At 35.8% G+C, this 25,901-nt stretch overlaps 1 protein-coding gene across 2 annotated transcripts in view; it reads left to right on the top strand.

Annotated features, from left to right (window-relative positions):
* The first annotated feature begins 4,005 nt into the window (after positions 1–4,005).
* The window catches only part of ADGRL4 (adhesion G protein-coupled receptor L4), a 94,565-nt gene continuing 72,669 nt past the window's right edge, over positions 4,006–25,901 (top strand). The window contains exons 1-2 of one of the 2 annotated variants that reach the window (XM_040987223.1): positions 4,006–4,051; positions 5,353–5,502. In XM_040987223.1, coding sequence (XP_040843157.1) covers positions 4,030–4,051; positions 5,353–5,502 — 172 coding nt within the window. In that variant the 5' untranslated portion in view covers positions 4,006–4,029. The remainder of the gene's footprint in view (positions 4,052–5,352; positions 5,503–25,901) is intronic. The other variant, XM_040987222.1, reaches the window with a different exon arrangement.

The raw sequence follows: 25,901 nt of genomic DNA, 5'->3' as shown, positions 1-25,901 counted from the left end.
CAATGGTTTATTCATTGGTTTAGTCTTCTGTTATTTTATTGGGATGTTCTTCACATTTGCCTTTGGTTTTGGTGGGTGCTCTTCATTTGTAGGGCAGGTTGAGAGGAGCCATATCCTTTTAGTTTTTCTTTACTGTGGAGGAATTTGGGTGTTTTTGCTTTTAGTTTCATTTCTTCAACAGTTTTTTTTTGTCATATTAAATTCTTCACTGACTCATAGATTATACAGTGGCATCATTTTCTTCAAGAAGGTTCTTGATTTTCTTTTTCATTTCTTCACTGACACATCAGTCATTCAGTAGTAAGTAATTTAACTTCATGACATTGTAAATTTCTATTTTTCTTCCTGTTGTTGATTTTGTTTTGTGGCTTTTCATTTAAGGGGTGTTTAGTAACTGTAATGGAGACTATCACAACCAGATGTGAGGATATAATGCAGTATGCATCTCTACTTCCAGTTCAAAGATGGACTCCCAATGAAATTGTTGAATATATCTTGAAAATGGGATGCTGGACTCTCTAGCACTACCCATGTCTACAATGATGGACTTATGACAGCTTATGAAGAACTATACAATTGTAATAATATATGAGAACTCATGGGGGGAAGAGAATTTGGGCTAGAGTAAGGGAAATCCCACAGCCTGTAGAACTCTCTCATAAGATGATGATAATAATAGTAATAATAAAAGAAATAAAGAGAAAGAAGTACACCAAACAGTGAAAGCTTTTTCACTCTGTTTGGCCGTCTCCTTCTGTAACACTGCTTCCAAAATAAATAATCTTTTTTTTCTAAAGCTAGAGTTATATGCAAGTTTTCATAGTAAACATTTTCTATCACAGACTCCAATTCCTCCAAGAAAGTTTCAAGGAAATACTGTTTAATTTGGCACTTACAGACGGACCTAGTTTGCAATTAATCATCAATCTGATAAGATATCATGATACAAAATGAGTAAAAGTCATTATCAGTTATGTAACTTGTAGTTACTTACCTTTTATGATCTTTAATTAAGCCAAAATCCATCTCTGTTTGCTGTGCTTTCAAAAGTTAGACACACCCGAATGATACTCGAAGGAGAATTTGTTGATTAAAATTTAGACTGTTTAAAGCACTCATTTAAGAATATTTTTAAAGGTAAGCTTCTCCCTTATTCTAAAAGTAAAATACTTTTACTGAGAATTCTAAACATGTTTCCTTTTAAGTAATATAAAAACAATGAAATGAAGTTTATACTAAGTTTATCTGTTCTATTCTAGAATATAAAGAGATCTTCAGGCAATACTTTTAAAGTATTTCTATTTCTGCAATGATGCATTTTAAAACTATAAAGATTATCCAACATTTATTGGCCTGTTTCCTGTCATCTACTGGTGAAAAATATAGATTTTATCATTTTATAAGGATACACGTATTAAGATAAGGTAGAATTATTTTATGGAAATTTTAATTTATTCTAGCTACTTTTAACCCAAATATAAAGGAAAACAATATTTTTGACAAATTTTCTGATTTTTATTTAATTTGGGACAAAAGTAAAGATTAAACAAATGTGGAGAATACATGAAGGAAATTATTTTTAGGTTATGACTTATAGATATGTGCTATTACTTTTCTCAGAAAAAGTGTGTTTCTATATTGATGCCTTTGAAGTATACACAGTGAAACTGAACTTCATGTAAGGACAGAAACCAGCTTGATATAAGTGGAGTCAGATCATTGGAGAATTTCAGATTTCATACTATACAACTGATTTCATTTTCTTTTTCCATTCCTCATTCTACCTTCTCTACTTTCTGGGTAGTTCCAAACTTCCACTCACACAGGTATAGCTCCATACTCTCTTTCTCTCATATTATTTTGACTTTACCAAGGTAAACAGACACTGATTTGTCTTTATCTAATGCTTTCTGAAATATGTCCCTATCTCTCCTTTCCAAAAAACCACAATTCTAACTTTTTCACCCTGGCCTTTGATACTACCCAAAGTCCATAATTTAAACAGCTGCCAATGTTCTTTCTATTTAATCACTTCGAAGCTGTAAAGAGAAAGATGGGGTGGCAGGGAGTGGGGAGGAAACCTTTAAGACAAAAACCAATTTCAACAATAAAATCCAACCCTTTTGTGGCATTTAGGACATTCAAATCACCTTTTTAGTACCTGTGAGTAATGGGACTTGATGGCTCTTTATTATGGCAAGATACTTATAGGAAAAGTACTGTTATTGAAGGAGAGTAAGCAAATAGCCTGACTTTGATTCAAGATCAAATACTTAAACAAATGGTGTGGCTCTGGGCAAGCCACCTAACCTCTCTGTCCTTCTCTTGCCTCTTTTACTTTGGCACCTGTCTTAGAAATTTTGTCATATTAAATTAAGCTAGACAGGGTCTAGGAAAACATTGAGAAAATGTGTTGACTCGTAAGGGTTTGCATTTTTCTGACATGTCATTGTGATCGTTGTATTTATTGCTGTGTTTTGTAAGTTCTTTATAGGCGTTGAGAACTGCTGTTCCTCTTCAAGTGATGGCCTTCCTAAGCAAAGCAGATTCAAAGTAGAAATCAAACAGAGGAGACAGAAATGTGACAAAGATACGCCCAATTGTTGAAAGGTGAAATGGCTTGTATTGATGAAGTGGACATCAATTATTTCTTTAATCAACTTTAAACTTAAGATTTCATAACTCTCACACTACAAAAATGCATCTATTTTAAGGCCATAACTTGATGATTTTGGCAAATGCAGATATTTATGGAACCACTATCTCAATCAAGAAATAGTATCATCAGTATCCAAAAATATCCTCGTGCTTTTCTGCAGCCAATCCCCAAATCCATCCCAAGCCCAGGCACCTACCCATCCGTCTGTTTACTATCGTCTTAGGTCAGGTTTTATTTGTCCAGTTCTTTAATTCTCTGTAAAGCTAGAATTTTAACTACACTGCATGCTGAGTGATTTGTTTACATTATACTTGAGTTATATTAATTTATAAAACTATATATGTTGTTCTGTGGTGCACAATATGTACAGGCAGATATACCTGAAATTTAATTAGAAAGGGAAAACAGCATGATAAATGTCCATGGATGTGTAATTACTGAAACAGACTTTGGTGGTGGTGGGAGGGTGTTGGTTTGTTTCTTATTCAGCCGTTTTAGCCACAACTCTTAAAAAAAAAAATTATTTATTTTCATTGGAAAATCAGATATAGAGAAGAGGAGAGGCATAGAGGAAGATCTTCTGTCAGTTAATGTACCCATCTGAAGCAAGGAGCTAGGAGCCTCTTGCAGGTCTCCCCAGGGAAGCTGGGTCCCAAGGCTTTGGGCCTTCCTTGACTGCTTTCCCAGGCCACAAGCAGGAAGCTGGATGGGAAAAGGGGCTGCTGGGATTGGAACCAGAGCCCATAAGGGATCCTGGCATGTGTGAGAGGACTTTAGCAGCTAGGGAACTGAGCTGGGCCCTAGCCACAATTCCTACCTATTTACTTCTGGCTTCCTGAATCTCACTCAGGATGGTGGGCACCGAGTTCTGACAAGACTTCACTCTTCTTACGTCTGCGTCCATTATTCCTTATGATTCTTTTATCGGTGAATTTTAAAAAAGGGTAGGGGAGAAAAGCAAACCCTGCCACTTGAAACTAAAGTGGCAGGGAGGACCCCCGGGATTCCTGCGGAGTTTAAACATTTCAGCTCAATTAAAGCACAGCCGGGGACGGTATGCTTAGGGTAAAAAGCGTCCACAAGGGGTCTGTGACAGTGCGCAGGGTCAGAGGGTCAGTAGCACAGAGCAGGAGCTGAGCCTCAGGGGTTCCGGGAAAAGGGCTGGAGGCCGGACGCGATCAGGACACTTTGGGCTGGACGCTCACTCACACAACAGAGGCCGGAAAGTGTCCTGAGGAAGCCGGTGCGTCACAGGGGACGGAGCCGGGAACTGTTCGCGGCCGCCCCACAGCCCGGGTACAGGGCCCGCACCCAGCGCGAAGCTGCTGGGGTCACTGCTACCTCCACCGCCGCCACCGCCAGCGCCACCAATGAGGCTCCTGCCGCTGCTAGGTGAGTGCCGCCGGAGGGCCCGGATCTTTCCCAGGTGACAGGACTCTCCAGCTTGTGGCCCGCGTGGCAAATGGATTTGCCCAAAGTCTCCTCAGAGAACTGACTCAGAAGTTCGCATGATTTTTCCCTGGCCTTTCAGCCCTGTGCACTTTGATATTCAAGGCTTAGGGGCTGATAACTACTTATTTCTCCTCAGGAAGTTCTCGCAAAGTGCCAAAGCCCCAATCTGACCTTTCCTGCCACCTACTCTCCTCTCTTTCCCCCCTCCCTGCCAGAAACCTGGGAAATGCAAACCTTGAACTCTTGAGGGAGGCTTCCTGACATTTGCGGGGGGATTGTCCGCCCAAACTTTGGGTGCATTTATAAATGCCATTTGCCTGAGACTTCAGAAAGGCGATAAATCACATCTTTAAGGCAGATTAATTCTGGTCAAGACAGTATATACAGCTCTCGGAGCCAGGAGTTCAGAGAGGAATGTTTAAGAATCCCTTGGTACCAGATAAGGGCATTTTATCTCGGGAACTGTTTTCCGAACAATGACTTCTGACTCCACGCTGTCCTGCCGGCCCCTGCGCTTGCGAAGACCTGCAATAACAACAGGAACAGCCTAGGCCTTTTCTTATCTTATCCCTGTGCTTCACAAAATATCCTTTCCAACTTCATTTCCAGCAAATCAGAAATATATTATTTTGTCCTTCCTTTCATTTTTTGCTGGTAATAATTGGGCTGGTGTTCCATTTCTGAAAGATCCCCCCTTTTTTTTTTTAATATTAAGTTTTGTTGTTTCCTGAATGGATGTAAAAGAAATTTTGTTATGAAAAAGGTGAAGTTGACTATCACAACACTGGTCAAAGGGGGTAGGGGAAGTGATTTTATTTGTTCTCCTAGATGTGTATACTGTCTTTAGGTAACACTGACTTGAATTTAAAAAGATGCGTGTACTTCATTCATCTTGGCTTCTGCATGGAATTACTCCCAGGAAGCAGAGGTCCCTTTACAGTGGCACAGTGAACCTTTTAAATGAATCTCGCCTCCATGCAAAAGATGATCCAGGTCCCGATGGTGCAAGACTGGGCGATACAGACTGTTATCATGACTGTTATTTATTACATGTTAACTGTTTTAGGTTTATTTAATAACGGGTGAAATTGGAAAATTTCACACTAATTTGCATGTGTGCCATTGTTTAGGTAAATATTCCTTTGGGGGAGTATCATAATCCATTTATATAAACAGAGAGTATTTGCATTTACTCCAATCTAACTTTGTTTCTGAAAAGTTCTATTTCTCTTTCTTTCTAGTGGGTTTCTCCACTTTGTTGAACTATTCCTACACTCAAAATTGCACCAAGACGCCCTGTCTCCCGAATGCAAAGTGTGAAATACGCAATGGAATGGAAGCGTGCTATTGCAACATGGGCTTTTCAGGAAACGGTGTCACAATCTGTGAAGGTAAACAACGTTTATTAGCACTTTGTGGTTTCATTGTGAGATTAAATTCAAATATGATTACTTTTCTTTCCTCTAGTAAGGAACTTCTTATATTGTTTGATTTCATACTGCTGCAAATCTTTTTTTTTCAGTCAACCATGATAAGTTTGAATTTTCCATATCAAAATTTATACTTAATTACTGATTTTTAATGAGTCCATGTCTATCTTAGTCATGTTTAGACTGCTAACTTTTGTCCTTGAAGTTAAGTGGAAAGTTCTGGTACAGAGCACAGAGCTGATAGCCTTGGGAGCCAAAGGCCTGAGGTCTTCCGTTGTTCTGTCTGTATGAGTATGTGTGGAGCTCAGCTATCTTCCTCACTACCTGACTTCAATTTGGTGATAGGCGAAGACTGGATATTTTCTCATCCATACCCTAGGGAGAGTGAAAAGTATATGTGAGTTAGGAAGTTGAGAAGAATTTCAGAGACATTCTTTTCTGAAAATACGTATTCTGTTGTTGAATGTCATGACACTCTTGAGGGGTGTTGTTCACTTCATTGATTTAACAAACAGGCATCATCAGACCACCACGTTTAGCTGAGTTTCAGTCTTTATGGCCGCCATCAGCACCAGAACCATTTCAAATTTCTGTTCACTCAATTTTTCTTTATTATCTTTTTCATTTTGATGCAAGGTAGTTTTAGCTAGGCTGGTAGAACAACGGGAAGAGGCAGGAGTTCCAAGTCATATAAATTAGCTTAAGATATAATTAAATGGCAAATTCAAATTAGAGCTGTGTGATATTATCTTCCTAAATGTATTTAAGATAGCAAGAACTTTTTCTAATTAAGTGAGAATATTGTGCATTGTTAATATTGCATGTGTTTGCTTAAAGCGTAAACAAGTTGAATCTTGTGATTCAATCTGATAGGCTCTTAAAAAGATTAAACATGCAGTATAGAGTACGACCAAGCATCATCATAATTAGTTTAATGTTCAAAATATGTGCAACATAGCTACAGTTTGCTTAATGATGCAGTAGATCATGCACTTGTGTTTGTATATACAGCCAGAATTTATTATACACCATCCTACAAGCAGGACAAACTACATTCTATAAAAAATCTTAAATTTTTATTTTGTATTTAATTGAGTGCCATTATAGGAAATTGATAGCTGAGTGACCTTCAAAATGTTGCTTTAAATACATTACTGTACTTTTCCACTAATCTTTACAAATTATACAATAGTACTTCATGAGCAGTACTGCATTTTTTTTAATTTAGATGCTTTTCAACTCTCATGATTATTGTCATTAACATTAGCACATTTTCACAATTGAGAACTTCAGGCGCCAACCAGCTTATAGTCATGTTTTAATTATTTCATTTAAATAATATGTCTTCCATTATTCAGAGCAGTTGTCTTCACCAGACCCTCCTCCCAACAACTCCCAGTTAATTGGCAGCTGCAACAGAAAATACTTTCCACTGGAAAAATGCTTCATGATTTTTAGGTCTATATATTTTTTTTTTCTCAGAACACAAAGTTCATAGCTTTTTTTTTTTGTGAAGTCATATGAAACTTCAATCCTCTTTCTTTTCAAAAACAGTTACATATCACTTTTTGAAAATATTTCTCTGAGGTAAATGAGATCTTCTTAAAATATTGAAGTACTGATTTTTATCTTTGTCTTACTAATTTGTTGAAAACTTTTTACATAGATTTGAATACATACACTTAAATAGGTTCTCTGGAATTACATTTAATTGTGTTTTCAATTACATTTTGTTTCTGAAGTTTTCCTTATGTCTGAAAAAGATTCCTCATCTTTTTTCCTATCTTTGTTTTAGATTCACTCTACGTCAGTATGAAATGACAGGCTTATTGCATGTAATGTACTTCTTGAGGAATGCAAATTATTCCTTATATCCATCACATTTTTTCACATTTTTGCCATCATCACTGTTATCACTGTGGTCATTAGTTATGGTTTTCTCAGAGATACCAAATAAATGTTACAGCCATAATCCAGCCCACATTCAATCACTGTGAGAGCTGGTTTGGGACAAGTCTTTCATAACTTAGACTGCACGGTGTCATAGGAATGTTTCAATAGCAGTAATTTAATTCTCTAGTGTCTTTGTTGAACGCATTTTTATAAAGTACCTTCATCATCATTACCATCATAATTAGAATTGTTAATATCTATTGTGATGGCCTCCAAGATGTTAATTACCACAACACTTTATTCATATTCTCATTTTCTCTATGAGGAAATAGAATTTTAGAAAAGATGATGGAACAGCCCAAGTGAATCAGAGAAGCAATAGTGTCAATGTTTTAGTTCTGTTTCTATCTGTTCTCCTAGTCAACATGCTTGACAGTAGGATCTCTATAACATAAATACTGTAATGACCTTGGACTAAAAACAGGGATACGCTTGAGTTTCAGTGTTTGCAGTGGCACAGTTAAGTACTTGTGTGATGCAATATTATAAAAGTTATCAAGACATGTAAATATAAGGTACACATTCATCTGTAAAAATTTTTTTTCTTTCAATAAAAGTGTAATTTATGCTGATAAACATAGAATAAGTTGAATTCACCAATATTTAGAAAGAAATAGAAGGCAGCCAGAAGCAGTAACAAAGAGCTACATGTGTGCATGTTCAGTGCCTTTTTCAACAGTGCTCTAAGTGTCTCATGCACAACATATATTATGGGACAGGCTAGGGCTGCAGTCATCAGGATAGGGTCATTTTCAGACATTAAGTAGCTGAGTAAAATGATTAAGTATGTGCATTAGGAAAGCGACTCTTGTTAGGTAAACAAAAAATCTCTTGGCAAGTTTCAGTTCACCCAAAGGCTATTTTACACATCCTACCAAACAAAAGCACTTCCTATTTGTATGATGCATTTAGTTTATGCTGCTTCTACTAAGTGTATTTTTAATTTTCCTATCAATATTTTGCAATAAAAATGACAGCTACTTTACCCACAAGTGCCATTATAGCTGGTTGAAAGTAACTCGTGTTCAACTTTATGTGACAAACCTCTTGTGTATGAGAGAAACAAGAATCCTAGAGCTTGAGTGAGTTTTCCGGTGTCTACAAATGGGCTGATTATGCCAGGAACATTGTGGGACGTCAGTTTTCTCAAGATCATAAATCAGCATATTGCCATTTACCTGGCACAAATAGGTTGCTTGGTCTTCTGAATAAAATTGATAGAAGACTATAATTTTATTTTATTATTTTGTTGTATTTTACACTCTATTTTAATTTTGATTTTAGGATACAATTCCATTGTGCTTGGGATATCCCTACCCTCTCCCCAAGTTCCTTCCCCCACACTGATTTTCCCCATATCATTACAATGCTATAGTCCTTCATAAGCAATCACAAGTCCGCCATTCTGTTATTTAAGTGTGTCGTGACATTGCTTGCAAAGACAAGCAGAGAGTACAGCATCCTGTGGTCAAGATATATGCAACAGTTTCATTGGGAGTCCATCTTTGATTTGGAAGTAGAGATTCGTCCTGTACTGAGTCTTTACAATGTAGATGATAGTTTCTATTACACAGTTACTAAACATTCCCTTAAAGGAAAAGCTATGAAACAAAGGCAACAACAGGAATAAAGTTAAAACAAAAAATTTATAGCACCGTAGAGTTAAGTAACATGCTGCTAAATAATCAACATGTCAGTGAGGAAATGAGAAGGAAAACACAAAAGCTTCTTGAGTAAAATGATCTACAAGTCAGTGAAGAATTTGTTAACAACAAAAAAACTATTTGGAAGAAATGAAAATAAAAACAAAAATATCAAAACCCATGGGTTGCAGCAAAAACAGTATGGAAAGGGTTAGTGTTCTTACAGTTTGCATGAAGGTTACCTTATGTCAGGGAGAAAATATGGTATTTGTCCTCTTGGGATTGACTTATTTCACTGGCATAATGGTCTCTAATTGGAGCCTTTTGGTTGCAAATGGTGTAATTTAATTCTTTTTAATGGCTGAGTAGTATTCCATAGAGTAGATGCACCACAGTTGCTTTAACCACTTCTCTTTGGGCAGGCATCTGAGTTGTTTCTTTGCTATTGTAGATGTGCTGCTGTGCATTTGGATTACAGAGCCCTTTCTCATATTCAGTTTTCATTTCCTTTGCATGTATTCCTAGGAACAGCATAGCTGGGTCATATGATAGGTTAATTTGCAATTCTCTAAGCACTCTCCATATTGATTTCCATAGTGGCTGTACTAGCATATACTCCCACCAGCAGTAAAGGAGGGTATTTTCCTCCCCATATCCATGCAAACAGGTGTTGTTAATAGAGTTCTGAATGTAGACCAACCTCACTGGAATTAGGTGGAACCTCAATGTGGTTTTCATTTGTCATTTATATCTCCCTGATGGCTAGGGAGCCTGAGTACCTTTTCAAATGTTTGTAAGCCATTTGAATTTGTTCTTTTGAAAAATTTGGGTCCATTTTCTCTGCCAATTCTTCACAGTTGTTTTTGTTGTCTGTTTGTTTGTTTTTTTACTGTTCCTGGGTTTCTGAAGCTCCTTGTAATCCTGGATATTTGTTTCATATCAGTTGTGCAGTGTGCAATGATTCCATTGATTTCTTCTTCACTTTGTTAATTGTCTCCTTTGCTATACAGACAGAATCTTTTTAGCTTGATGTAGTCTGTTTATTTATTTTGGCTTTGACTGCCTGTGGTTTTGGTGTCTTTTCAGAGAAGTCTTTCCCCATTCCTATATCTTGGAGAGTGCTTCCTATCATTTCACATACTAGTTTGATGGTTTCTGGGTGTAGATTTAGGTCCTTGATCCATTCAGAGCTGATTTTTGTAAATGTGACAGGTGCGGCTCTTGCTTCTTACCTCTGCAGACTGCTATCCATTTGTCCCAACAACGTTTGTTGAAGAGAACAAACCTTTTTCCCTGGAATTTTTTTCAGTTTTCTTATCAAAGATTAATTGGCGATACATGTGTGTGTTTGCTTCTCATATTTCTATTTCGTTCCATTGATCTCTATTTTTGTACCAGTACTAGACTGTAGCGATGATTCCTGCCCTGTAGTATGTCTTGAGGTCAGGAATTGTGATTCCTCCAACTTGAGTTTTATTCTTCAGGATAGCTTTGGCTTCATGGCCTTGAGTGTTTCCAGATAAACTTCTGTGTCTTCTATTTCTCAGAAAAATATTGTTAGGACTTTTAAAAAAGATTTATTTGTTTTTATTAAAAAGTCAGATATAACTCAGAGGAGGAGAAACAGAGAGGAAGAACTTCAGTCCAATGATTCACTCCCCAAGTGGCCGCAGCAATTGGGGCTGAACCAATCTGAAGCCAGGAGCCCAGAGGCTCTTCCAGGTCTCCCACATGGGTGCAGGGTCCCAAGGCTTTGGGCTGTCCTGGACTGCTTCCCAAGGCCACAAGCAGGAAGCTGGTTGGGAAGCGGGGCTGCTGGGATTAGAACTGGCGCCCATATGGAATCCTGTTGCATTCAAGGTGAGGACTTCAGTCGCTAGGTTACTGTGCTGGGCCCTGTTGTTAGAATTTTGATTGGAATTTCATTAAATATCTAAATTACTTTTGGTAATATGGACATTTTGATGATGTTGATCCCGCCAGTACAGAACAAAGTTTCTCCATTTTTAATGTCTTCTTCTGTTTCTTTTTCTTCTTCTTTTTAAATATTTTATAGTTTTCATCAGAGTTCTTCTACATATTCAATAAGATCAATTCCTGGATATTTAAGATTTCTCTCCACTATTTCAAAGGGGACTGTACTTATAATTTTTTTCTCAGCCATGGAATTATTTGTGTACACTAGTGCAATACATTTGTGTTCATTAATTTTGTCTCCTGTTACCCTGTGAAAGTCTCTAATGAATTCCAACAGCCTGACAGGGTATTTTGGTTCTCCTAAGTAGAGAGTCATGCCATTGGCAGAAGACTATCATTTTAAAGGAATTCATTACTTCAGCAGCTATATTGTGTTTATATTAGTGAGAATGTAGTTGCATATTGGCTTTAGGTTTATATTTGAAGATATTTCAAGAAGAGTGATGGAGGAATTCATGTAAGGCTTTTTGAGTACAAAGGCTTTAGAACTTGTTTACATTTAACACTAAAGCAGAAGCTATTTTACATCTGAAGTACACATGATTATTGCTATTATTTACACTTTGCACACTTTTGATTTTCCTTTGATGTAAAACGATCATAAATATAGAAAGTAAAAATTCTTCTATCTCAAGATTATGAAGAAACTGTTAAAGGAATTTATATGGGGGCGAAAGGAATTTATAGGGGGGCGTTTGAAAGTGTGATGATAAAATGTTTATGTACATCAGACCACAACATGGCTTGAGTTGAAACAAACTGAACTGAGAGAAGTATAAAGGTATCAGAAGAGGGCGTACGGGTTTCAGTGCCTTGTGCCCCTGTTCCTTGACAATTCCCAGGCATCTCACTGTGAGGTCTTAAACATGCATCCCAGGGAAACACTAGAAGTGTCACGAAGAACTTAATTAGAGATTTTACACATGTATAAAGTGTTTTTGTGGCTTGAAACATGGCTGCTATGAAACAAAATCACAAGGAAAATAATGACATACTCAAATGTATCCAGTAACTTCATTTATAACACCATCAAAACATAGTAATCACATATATATTTTAATTAGCAGATTTTAGAGTAAACCAGAGAGAAATATGATATTTATAAAGACAGAGGGAACAATCTGAGGATAACTATCTCAGAGCTAAAAAGAAATAACCTAGTAATTCATAATGTAGAAGAAGTAGCAAAGCCCTACATGTTTGTGCCAGGACTGTAAGTGTTGACAACAGGTAACTTCCTTAGTAATAAAGAGGATTTTCATCATAATGGACAAAGAGTACAAATGACAGAATAAACATACAAAACATGTGTGATGTGTATATGTGCATCAATTAACACAGTTATTCAGTCTAAGCTAGCTTCTAAAATGATGACTATAACTTAAAATATTTACAGAGGTCATCACTTCCAAATTTGTAAACAGGAAAATAGCTACCATTGTTTTGACATCACATTTCTCTAATGTGTTTTGCACTTAACTGCAGTAGTCATAGGCAAAGCATTGTGCATTCCTTATTCAAAATTCCAAGATCTTAATCTGGCTCCAATATCTTAAATTTTCTTAGTGATGACATGTGGTCACAAATGGATAATTTTATATTGGTTCACACATAAAGTTTTGCAAACAAAACACAGCTGCTGCATCTTTCTGCTGAGTATGACTCTGCTATTCCCTTAAATTGTGATACACAAACTTTGTTCCATGCACATGATTCATAAAATTGCATAAAAAATTAGTTTCAGTGTATGTATATAAGGTATGTATGATGTGGAAATGAATTTCATGTGTATCCTCTGGTTTCATCTTCAAAATATTCATTATGCAGATGCAATCACTGCAAAATCCCAGAGCATCTAAAATGCAAAAACTTTTGGTTCCAAGCCTCTTTAGTACGGTGTATTCAGCTCACAAAGGAAAAGACACATGTGTGTCTTGACTTACAGTGATGTGAAATACATTTAAATCATACATGTTATAATCATTAAGCTCATGCGTACCAGATACCATTGAAAACATTTTTAATTATCACAATGATAATTGTCAGTTATCAAAATTTTAATGATATTCTTACTTTGAAATTTCTATGTCTGTACATGTATTAACAATGCGTGTGTGTGTGTGTGCATGCACGTGCTTTCCTATGCTCAGTGACAATAAGATTTTGGGAGTGAGTTTAATTTTCGTAAATAACCACAAGACATAATTGGAAAAATCACACAGATGAAACTAATGACCAGAACCTTTTTTTACGAAATGACACATTTTGAATTGTTTTTCTTGCATGAATAACCTGCAGTTAGATAATATAGGACTACTAAGATGTTTTCAGGAATATCAAAATCACTGGAAACTTGATAAATAATTTGTTAGTTTTCATTTGTACGCATATGTTTCATCATTTGTTTAGAGATGGATATTTTATTTTCATGATTTTTCATGAACATGGCCTGTTTTTCAGGTATTCCATAGATAGCTCTATATATTTAACTATCCAATTTATTTAGAAATATGTTTACAAAGTGATTATTATTGCAAACGTTATATGAAAAATCCAGCAAAACCAGCAGGAAAATATAATATATAATAATGTATTTCAAGAAAGTGCGCAAAATTACCTTTTCAAGGGACTGATGGGAGAAGACAGTTCATGTGTTTATTTAGATGTCTGCATCCCGCATTGTAGTGCCTAGGGTTTGATTCCTGAGCCTGGCTACTATTCTGTCTTCCTGCCAAGGTAAACCATAGAGAGCAGTGGTGATGGTGCAAGTAACTGGGTTCTGATGCCTACTGAGAGACCTTGTGTGAATTCTGGGCTAGTAACTTTGGTCTGTGCCCAACACCAGCCTTTCTGGACATCTGAGGAATGAAAGCATAGATAATTGTACGTCTTTGTGTCTTTCCTACTATCTCTTTGGGTATCAAAAAAATATTGCATAGACTGAGGGATTGAGTATTTAGTCTAATGGGTGCCTGCATGGCTTATTGTCACATCTCCCAACTCCCAACTGCAGCTTCCTGCCAAAGCACACCCTACAAGTTAGTAGTAATGGTTCAAGTAACTGTGTTCCCATAGCACAGGTTTGGGACGGGCTTAGCACATCCAGGTCTGGGTGCAGTCCTGGCTGAGCACAGTCGCTGAGGGTACTGGGCAGTATGAATGAGAGTTCGCATCACTCCCCATTTTTCTCTCTCGCAGCTCAACTTTCAACAGTGAATTAAATTAAGGCAATTATTGAGTCAGGAAAAGCAATATTAGTATTTGCAGGATTCACTTTTCCCTTCTTTTTCCCTTCTCTACTTTAATATTTTCTTCTTTTCTTTTTTTTTTTAAGATTCATTTATTTTTATTGCAAAGTCAGATATACAGAGAGGAGGAGAGACAGAGAGGAAAATCTTCTGTCTGATGGTTCACTCCCCAAATGACTGCAATGGCCAGAACTGCACCAATCTAAAGCCAGGAGCCAGGAACTTCCTCCAGGAACCCCCAAGGCTTTGGGCCGTCCTTGACTGCTTTCCTGGGCCACAGGCAGGGAGCTGGATGGGAAGTGATCCTACTGTGATTAGAACAGGTGCCCATATGGGATCCCCGTGCATGTAAGGCGAAGACTTTAACCACTAGGCCATGGTGCCAGGCCCTAACTTGATATTTTCAAAAGCAATACTTTTAAGTAATTAGTATCAACAGTACTTTATTTGACAAATAAAGATGACTAGAGTTTGTAAATTATACAGTCTGTGTTACTAGAAAAAATAAGGAAGGTTGAAGTTCACAAATGACCTTTAAAGTGTGTGGATGTGTAACTTTAATGAACTTAGGTTCTGAGAAAGCAGAGCAGGTCGTTCTCCAACACTGTACGTCATAGCAGCATCTAGAGCTTGTGTTTTCATCTTGAGGCCTCAAAGGGAGCCCTCAAATTGTTTTAACACTTCTGTTTTCTTGTCAGTTTTTCTGGTGGTTCATGCACAGCCGCTGCTACTCTTTTTGTATTTATGGCTTTTTTAGGATTGAATACTAAGCGTGAATTCTGGATAGCATGCGTTGTCCCCCTTTCATTCTTTCTTCTCCTTTCTTTCCTCTCTCCATTCCTTTCCTACTTACTTCTGTATTTCTTTTTTAAATTATGAGTTTCAGAATAAGATGACTTCTAATTTTTAGGATAGCATTTTTTTTTTTTTTGGTAAAGCACATGTGTTTTTACATAGTTTGAAGGAAGTTCTTTGGTAAATGAGTATAAGAAACCTTGAAAAGTATGAACTCGGACATTTTTCTAGGTAGCACTGTGATCGATGTGCTTAAGGGCTTCTATATTTGAGGTTTCTTGTACTAAAAGGAAAATGTAAACAAATCAACTGAAAGCTTACATTCCAGAAGAATTGATTTCTACGAAGTTTATCCAAGTGAGTAAAGTACCTTTCCCCATTTCGGAATTCTTTTTTCTTACACTAGAATTGATGACTTCTTTCCTCTGTTGACAAGAAGAGTTACTCAGGAGAACACAAAATCTACCACAGGCTTAGGTAGAACTTTGTGAAAAATTTGCACTCCATAAATGCACAAAGTATATCAATGTATCAAAATGTAAAATAAATCAATGCAGCGTTATGAAAGCTTTCCTTACACAAATATTCTATTTCGGAAATGAGAAGGAAAAAGTAGGTCGAGTCAGGAGTTTTTCTATCAATTCCACAGTTTTAAAACTAAGAACTTTTGTGATTTGAATTAGCAATCTCAGTTTGACAGATTGTTTCAGAAACTGTTCCAAGTCAGCTATTCCATTTGTGGTAAAACTAATGAAATATGAATATAAACTAATAAATATGTTGACATCTTAAAAAGAGTTTAATCAGACAATTTTGATTGTTACCAGCATTGTCCAAAGTAACTGTAGTTAATAGCATGAACACTTTTGTTCAAAATAGAAGACTTCTACAACTCTTCAAGTTTTCACTGCTGTCGATCAAAAGTAAAGAATTCAGAACTTCACTGAGATAAAGAAAAGGCATATACTCTCTCCTATCTGCTTTCTCTTCTTTATCTTATCAAAACTAATAATTACATGTATCTCTGTGGTGTGTGTTTATGTCTCTGGGCGTATTCTTAATAATTAGTAATAAATTGAATATAATTAAGATATACATAATTCTAATATCTTGCTAGAATTCATGTATTTGTTCTCAGTGTTTACATTTTATTTATACAACCTCCTCAAATTCAATGAAGTGAAACTAAAAGTGAACTAAAAAACAAAGGAGGCCATGATAAGTTCAAAGGTTAGAGCTAAGAGATGAGTGTTAAAGAAAGGAGCAGCTGGGAGCACAGCGAGAAGCCCCAGCACAAGCTCGCCGCCAGAGGGCCTTGTGAGGATTCCCTTTGCATATCCAGAAACAGGGTGCAAGCCGAGATGAGTCGTTGAGATGCTATTTTACAAAGCTGTACAGGTTGGATTCCACCTCCCACTGCTGGTTGCCCCCAAATAAGCAATGGAAATGCTTCCAGAATACCTTGAGTATCATTCTAGAAGGAACTCTTGAGACTGAAAATCGATGACACACACTTCACCCCACTTCACTTCACTTTCACCCCACTTTTTCTGCCTGGATTAACTACTAGAAATGGTGGCTTTTTCTTTTAAAACAGGTTTGTAAGTCAATATACAAAGAGCCCTTCTACATTATAGTGCGGAACAATATGGTATTAAATATAATATGATCATCAAGAGATATACTATTTTTGCAGCTGTTTGCTTGAAAAAGCAAGCAGAAGGCTATAAAACCATGCTATTGATATATATTTCCTTTTGGGGGAGGTTTAGTTATGCTTCGTGCAGTGTGAGTACTGTCTTTGAATAAGAGGATGGGAGTATTAGTTGGCTTTTCATTACTAGAATGAAGTATCTGTGGTTCCCTAACTTGATAAAGGGAGTTAGAGTTGGCTTCTAATTATGGAGATCACATTCTACCATCAGTAGGATCCCAGTGGCTCAGCCTCTGATAAGGCCAGTTTTGCTGGCAGAGTCCAGATTTGCTGCATTTGTCACATGATAAAGGGTAGGAATCATTGTGTCTGTCTGTATCTCCCTATCTTTATTATCTTTTTCAACCATGAGGGCCCCAGGCCAATCACAGTCCAATCTAATCATTTTGTAAAGCTGCTAACTCCAAAATCTGTAGTTCCATTAAAATTTCACCCTCTCAGTATTATTAACTAAGACCTGTTAATGTTCTCATCCTAATTTGGATGGTGTGTGGAGACCAGGAAAAATCTTGAAACCATAGAATTGTGGATTGGCACTTTGGAGGCATAATTTTGTGTTTGCCATGTAATTAATATCTAGAATGAAACACTGCATAATGTAAGCTGTCCTTGCGCTGTGATTCCAAAAGACTAGGTGTTTATGGCCAAACGGTGTGGGAGTGGAGTTCATCAGAGAGGTTGTCCTGTCAGCTAAAAAGGAAGCTACAGCCAACTTTTCCAATTTGAGAATGGTATTTATTTCTGAACTCAAATTACCTTTGCAACACAGTCAACACAGAGAAGGATGATTGGCGGTGTCTGTGTGCAAGGGTTGGGACTGGACTCTTTCAGTCAGAATGGATTACATCATAATATTGTACAACACACATTGACATTTCTTTGCAAGATAACTTTTTAAACTTTTCTATACAGTGCAAATAATTAATCTTCTCAATTTTCTCTTAGGGATTTCACTATATTTTTTGCATTAGTTCACAATGCTAGAATAAGTTTTTTTTTTTTTGTGGGGTCATCCAGCTTTTCAGAAGTGACTGAGAAATGCCAACAGTACCAGCCCTGATCGCTGGAAACCATCAAAATGCCTTGGATCCAATATGTAAAGTGATACATTTCTGGTTGGATTGTGGGTGCTCCATTTTAATCATTTCTTGCCTATGCCAAATTTGTTGAACTATTGTGAGCAGATTTTTTGCTAACATGAATTAGCTATAAGTCTTAGTTAAATTTTACATATTTAAAAGGCTCATACAACAGAAGAATTTTAAGTATAATGTCATCACAAAGTTTTTCTATGAAGATATTTATTATAACTAGTTAAAATTTTTGCATGACTTATCCAAAGTAAATATGCTAGGCTTCACATTTTTTTGATTCATTGCCCCTTTGTTTGATCCTTCATTTCATATAATTAACAGTGATTGAATTTTCTTTGACTTATTGCAATTTTTTAATCATTTTTATTAATTAGCAAGTAATATTGCCTAATGCAGAATTGGTTGTAAAACCAGCACTTATGCTTTATAGTGGTTTTCTGTTTAAAACACCCCCCAAAAATTTAAAGAATTATTTTAAACTATATTGTTTCTTTCTGAATGTTTTATAACGAATCTACTTATTCCACAGAAAACTAGGAAATGTACGATTATTGAAACTTAGAGATAGTGAATTTTTTATTTCTAATTATACTAGTATTTTACAATTCTTCCTTTAATTACAAAAAGAGCTATGGGTTATCCTTTTTTCTTTTTTACAGTAAAGACTCACATTTCTGTTTCTTTCCAAGAAATTAAGCTTAATGCATTATGATTCATAGGGTGTCAAGTCTTCAACAAACTGTTGAAAATGTGTCTTTATTTCTTCTATGTTAGCAAGTATGATTTCATTTAGTTACAATTTATTAAAAACAATTCTATTTCATATATTTTCAGTTATTTCAAGTGTTATCAAACTGTAAAATTGAATAATGGAGCAAATAATCAATATGGAGTTTATGTAGTAACACTGTATTTTTTTCCTTTTACAACTTTAAATCATTTTGTGAGTTTTAATGCTTCCAATATACAAACATTATGAAGAAAACATTGACATTATTTGGAGTTATGTTTTGGTTAAATAATGTTTACTTTCCTTCTTTAATTCTTTGCTTTGTAAAGGATCACTTTTATTCTTTTTAGCAGAGCTAAAATTAATTCATAACATGTTTAGGAGAATGTGGGTAAAATTATTTGAAAAATGTCTAAATATATTTAATATAATTGTGTTTATCCTATACACACAGAATATGATGTCATACTCTTCATTTTATCAACCATCAAACACCACATTTTTCCCAAGGATCTAAACTTGCAATAGGTTTGTATAGTATGTCAGTCATCTAGATGAGAATATATGGCTGTGTATTGCTTGTTATACAGTGCTTGACTGCATGCATGAAATCTTGGTTCATTAAACGAAACGGAGAAAAGCCTATATGTCACACAAAATGTGTAATTTTCTGAATGTTAAAAACAGGATTGTTCTAACGTTTTTGTTCCCTTCATTATTTTGATTCATTATCATTGAACGTCAATCAAAGGCACTCACATTAAATTAGTGCAGTATCATGTGTGGTTGAGAGTATAGTCAGAATGAAGAGATTAGGAGTTAAAAATGTGTTTAGGACAATTGAAATACAGAATATAGGGAAAGAATTGAATGCCACAGTAATGATATTCTATGTTGAAGCTCAAGAGTTTTCACCAAAAAACATGATTATCTTGACTTACATTGGTCAGACAAGCTTAATCTCTTCAGTCTTTTTATCATGGAATTGCTGCCAAACAACTTCTGTTTTTTGAATTAGCATATTTTTGTAATGCTAAGTTCAGATACATAATTTATATTACCATGAAATCTGGATTAGTATGTGAATTTCCTCTATATATTTTTAAGAATTTCCACATTGTTGGAAGACAGAGTATCAGAACTGCTCAAACTTTGCATTTATTTTAAGGAAGCAATTATCACTTTCATTCTTTATTTGCCAGGGAAAGAGATAATGACTTTCTCCTGGAAGATTAGAATCTAACCAAACATTGTGGGCTAAATATAGCATACAAAGCCTTGTGCCATTTGTGAAAATGCTATCAGAAAGAAAACCCAGTGACTAGGTTTCTGCACTGTACTTTTTAGGTGCACAGATTTAATTTGGAGATTATGGTTTGAAAATAAAATTTACTATATGAGTGTTTTTGGCTGATAAGAAATTGATTTTGTGACCTCGGTACACATTAATTGAAATATTGGCAGTGTATCTTGACTACGTTAAATGAACCCATACATATTTGGAACCATATTATTTCTTCACATTGAACTTGAAAATTGATCGCTACATTGCCGCTGTAAGGAAGAAAATTATTTTTGTTGCTCCTAGGTGAACTAAATAATCTCCATATGTTTTGTGACAAGTGTTTTTTCATAATTAACATTATAATTAGTTATTCCACATACTGAGGATAGAACCTTTTATTTTGAATATCATTATAAGTATAGCACTCCATGTTTTTTCTAATATTTAAAAACGACATTCATAAAACGATACATAAGAAAGTGTAAAACACAAATTAAGGTTATTTGTTGCTTGTGGTAGTCAGTAAATTTTAGAATGTAGTCTTGAATGAAATTTCTTCAGTTGCCAACATTTTCCTGTAACTTAATTGCTAAATTATGTAACAGATATTATCTTTGGTTGTATTTATTTTAAAATGTGGGCTTCAAAAGGAAATCAAAGGAAACTGTGAATTGTGAAAGTCTCCTTGAACATATACTCCAAAATGTATGCTTCCTGTAGGATACTCTGGGCTTACAAAGCCAGCCCAGTTAACTGCACATGAAGTATCTAGAAAATCATTTTCTGCAGTCATTCAGCTCCTAGTTGTGACACCCACATCACATGTTACAAGTCTGCCTGAAGTTCCGATTGCCTTATCCTCGCAGCCACACTGGCAGTGTATACAACACGTTCCATTCAGTGTGCCTCTGCCACGTTTGTTTCGGATTCCTGGCCTTGACCTGCTCCAGGCCTAGGCATTGCAGGTATTTGCATATGGAACTAGATAATAACAAATCCCTATGCTCCTCTGTGTTTCTCTTGCACCCATTTCTCAGTTTTCAAATAAGGACACACACACATACACACACACAATTCTTATAAAACGATTTACATTTTGGCATATTTGTAACATATCAAAAATGATTAATAAATATTTTCATATACAACATAAATCTATACTCCTTCAAAGCAATGTTATTTACATGAAAACTTGAGCAACTCTCCATATTATAAAACTAGTCATCATATGTTGAAATTAACTGTTTTTGAATAGAGGAACTTAAAGCAATTGTTGGCTCTAGTGATGGGGCTTCCGATTAGGATACCTGCCCCGCAGCAGAATGTCTGGGCTTTTACCTGGCTCTGATTTCCGGGTTCAGCTTCACTTAAATGGACATGCCAGTAGATGGGTCCTAGTCAAAGCTATCGGCTTCTACCTCATACCTGAAAAGCATGCACGCAGTTCCCGGGTCCTGCTTCAGAGTCACCTCCCCACTGTGCACATTTAAGGAGCTCACATGATGTCAGTACATGCTCTCGCCTTCTCTTTTCCAGTGTCTCTCTTTCTAAAATATATAAAATATGTATATGCATGAAGGTACATGGATATGTGATAAACAGACACATAAATGACATTTTTCTGAGGCACGTAAGGTTTAATAAAATTTTTAAGATATTCAGAATATATTCACATAAGATTTATTATAATACAGAGTTTATATGAAAATATGCTACATTAAAACATATTGTAGGGCCCGGCGTGGTGGCCTAGCAGCTAAAGTCCTTGCCTTGAATGCCCCCAGGATCCCATATGGGTGCCAGTTTTAATCCCGGAATCTCCACTTCATCCAGCTGCCTGCTTGTGGCCTGGGAAAGCAGTCAAGGATGGTACAAAGCCTTGGGATCCTGCACCCAGGTGGGAGACCCAGAGGAAGTTCCTGGCTCCTGGCTTAGGATTGGCACAACACGGGATGTTGTGGTCACTTGGGGAGGGAATCATCCAATGGAAGGTCTTCCTCAATGTCTTGCCTCCCCTTTGTATATCTGATTTTGCAATAAAAATAAATAAACAAACATATAGTGAACACACAGTCACATATATATGTGTGTGTGTATGCACATATCTGTACTGGCAAGATCATTGTGAGAAACATGGAAGAGGTCAGTATTTTGCAGACTAGGAAGATTGAGTGATTGGCACATTATAGTATCAGAGACTTGAGTTTGATATTTATGATCTCCAATGATCTAAATCATTTCCAGGTAGATTCTCAACTGCAAGAAAAATCAAATAACCATGGAGTAACCTTCTGATTCAGCACCTATAAGTATATTCAGTGCCTGGAATAAAGGGCATATATTACTGGTAGGGATTGCTTGCAATGAATGATTGGAATTATACTGTCATGATTCCATTCTTTCATAGCTAGTCAAGCATTTGTCTGTAATATCGCATCTTGAACAGTGATGGATTTTAATGGAAATATGTCAGGACACCTTCATTCAGTTCAGTCATATTGTTGAGTAATAGCATAACTTCAACTCTAGGTGATAAAATGTTTTCTCATTTCTTTTGAATCCTTTACACTTCTTGGAAACTTTTATAATAAACCAAAATTATGGAGGTTAAATATGAATCCTGCTAACAAGGAATGGAAACTTGTACTTTGGAAACTAAGTTTTAAAGTTAGGGATTTTAAAAAGCAGACATCTTTTTGGTTAATGGTAGAAATTTCCATCGGGCTCTCCTATTTGTTTGAACTTATTTGTTTGTCTTTATTTTTGTTTCAAATTTTGACAAGAAAGTAAGCCATATTTTAAATTGTTTTGGTATTGATTTGTACTTTTTTATAATTTTGCAACTTTCATTCTATTAAAATGTTTCAAATAATAGCATGATAAATAATGCCTTATCATAAACCTAAAACTGGATTCTATAGTTCAGATTTATTAACAATTTAGCAATAAGGAAAAATCTTGATGAATGCTCCCTTATATAGTCTACCGTTTACTAACTCATAGCTTTAGTTCCTTAATAGATACAATGCTATTTATAAAATTTTATAGTATCTATATTTAATAATATATATGATATTAGTACTATTTAAATAAATGCAATATTGTAAATATGTCATTTTTCCAGGGTTAAATGTAAAGAAATGAACTTATATCTGTGTCCTTTGTGAAGTCCAGAAGATTAGGAGCATCGTTAAACAAAATTACATAAATGAGTTCCTAACTATCTCAGTGGTGAGGAACGCTTGTACGAGTTAGCTCCATGAAACATGTGAGTGAAATGCAATTTCCAAGAACAAGAATAAATTATTGAAGTTGAGAAATACAGTACTCTAATTATGGCTAACCTATTTAAAGTCTTGATCTGTATCCATATTATTAATGGCCTAATGTTATCCATAGAAAAGTTGAATCTTGAAATTTGCATTTTAAGATTACATTAGTTTCTACAAGGAATTGGAAGCTTATAAAGTACAAATGCCAGTTTATTAATTAAGAGACTATTGCACTGGTCAGAAAGAATAAGAACTTAATCAAGATTGCTGGGGGAAAAGTAGAAGAAAATAAATTGAAACAAGAGAGAGAAATCTATAGACCTTGATGATAAATTGAATGTTTCAAGTGAGAGAGAATGGAATATGAGGAATCCTGCCTAGATTTGTACCATGAGAAAACAAGCAGATGCATAGCCATTTGGTAAGAAAAAGAAATATAAGATACATGATTAGTTTAGTTGAAAATATGGAAAAACAGACATGCTATTCATAAAGATAAATACAGAAAATAGTCATGTTGACCTGAAACCAATTAGGTCATGAACACAAAAATAAAAACGGTTCAAGTTCTAAGACAGTGAGTAGTATGCAAAATTGACAAGAGGGATTCAGAAGTGTGATCTCAAAGCATTTGTGCCAGTGTTAAATCTAAGTGAATGGGTATCTCAAGAAAGAGAGAGACCAACGTTTTAAACACTACTTACAGGCCTAGTGAAAATCCAATAACACAATTGTTTTGTTGTAATTTTGGTGACAAGCCAAACTACGATGTCTTGTATAGTTCCTGAGATGTGAATAAAAAAAATGCAGCACCCAAATGTCACTTTTTCTTTTAAGTAGCTTGGTTGTGATGGTAAGCAAAACAGCCAAGAAAGGAATCAGTAAAGTTTAAAAGCTAATGGGGAAGAGTGCTGGAGCAAGAGCAGATGAGACAAAATGACCAGTGCATTGAGTAGGTTTAAAGATGATGAAAATAAATGGGAGATAAAGCACATGAAATTGGCCTGAGGCTGAACAGAGTTTGGAGCTGGGGAAGATTCTGGCTTATTTTCTGGCCTGGTACAGGTCTGGCATTTGAAGTACCTGCACTTGCTATTTCCAATGCAGACAGACAAAAAAAAAAGTGACCAGTCTAGGGGAATGATAGAAATCTTTAAATATTGAAAAGAACACAAAAATCGCAACAAAACTCTCCAAAAATCACTAGTAATATTTGTTATAGTCTAAGAGGACTGCATCTTTTTTTTTGAAGATGTATTTTATTTTTATTGGAAAGTCAGATATATAGAGAGGAGGAGACACAGAGAAAAAGTTTTTCCATCCAGTGATGCACTCCCCAAGCGGTCGCAACTGCTGATGTTAAGCCAATCCAAAGCCAGGAGCCTAGAGCCCCTTCCAGGTCTCCCATGCAGGTACAGGATCCTAAGACTTTGGCCCATCCTCAATTGCCCTCCCATGCCACAAGCAGGGAGCTGGATGGGAACTGGGGCCAACCAGATTAGCACTGGCGCCCATATGAGATTCTGGAGCGGCCAGGGAAGGACTTGAGCCACTAGGCTACTGTGCCGTGCCCAAAGACTACATATATAAAGTTCCATTAGTGCCACGTTTCCTGTCTTCTTCCACAGAAGATCAACACTGTGTTTCTTTCCGGCATTGCCTGAATGTTGCCTGTAAGTTTTCTTCAGCAGAATGTACTAAGCAGTAACTGTCAGGTACACAGATTTGGCATAGAAAACGGTAGCATTCTAATTAATATTGCTGATTTATTTTTATCTTAGTCCCTAAAATTTTTCAGACTGCATATTCAACATGTTTACATTTACTTGTTTTTAATTATGTTTATATTTCTGTACATTATGAAACACCTGAAAATGCAAATATGTAGCTGCAGAAATATTAATGTTTTTTCTATAATCAATGGAATTATTTGCACAAACTTTTACGTGATTTTCCCTCGGTGTCATTCAGAAACAACTGCAGCTGCTAAGCTACTCTGGAAAATACACCACGCTGATCAGACATGGAAGAGAATTTTTCATGACTTGTTTTACTTGATAGTGATTTAGGTTTCGAGATTTGAGATGTTTACATGAAACAAATATCCTTGTTGGAAAAAAACTCATCTCATGCTGAACATTTATTTTCAAAAGCCTTGTTGGAGTATGCACCTATCTATTTTGAGGCTTTCGTTCACATTGTTTACAGTTACTTCAAATAGGACACTAGTTGCTTTTTGAAACTGTGAGTCAGTTTGAAAAATGTTTTAATTTTAGCTGAAACACAGTTTGCATTTAGATTTCAATTTCATTTTGTCAGTTATAGGATATGGTTCTTATCCAAACTTTTGAAAATTTGAATAAGAGAAGAAATTTATGCTCATATATTTTTTAAAGGGGGCGTCTTTGTGGAAAATTTTGTTACCAAAAAGGCAACATCAGTTAGTCATGATTTCAATGCAAAATTTGAAAATGAATCATTTTTCACATCTGCTGAAGCCTTGCCACACCTTTTTTTTTTTTTTGGTACCAATTTTCTGTCTTCATTTAAATGGGAAATGAGAACAATGAGAATTTAATTACAGTTACTATTAATAACTATCCTGTAACTTCCATTTACTATTTTGAGAGGAATGTAATATCAATTTTA

This window comes from Ochotona curzoniae, unplaced genomic scaffold (genome assembly GCF_017591425.1).
Source record: "Ochotona curzoniae isolate NIBS_2020 unplaced genomic scaffold, NIBS_Ocur_1.0 contig_4612, whole genome shotgun sequence".
NCBI lineage: Eukaryota > Metazoa > Chordata > Mammalia > Lagomorpha > Ochotonidae > Ochotona > Ochotona curzoniae.
Note: the sequence above shows the minus strand (reverse complement) of the source record. Positions and strands in the feature narration are given on the sequence as shown.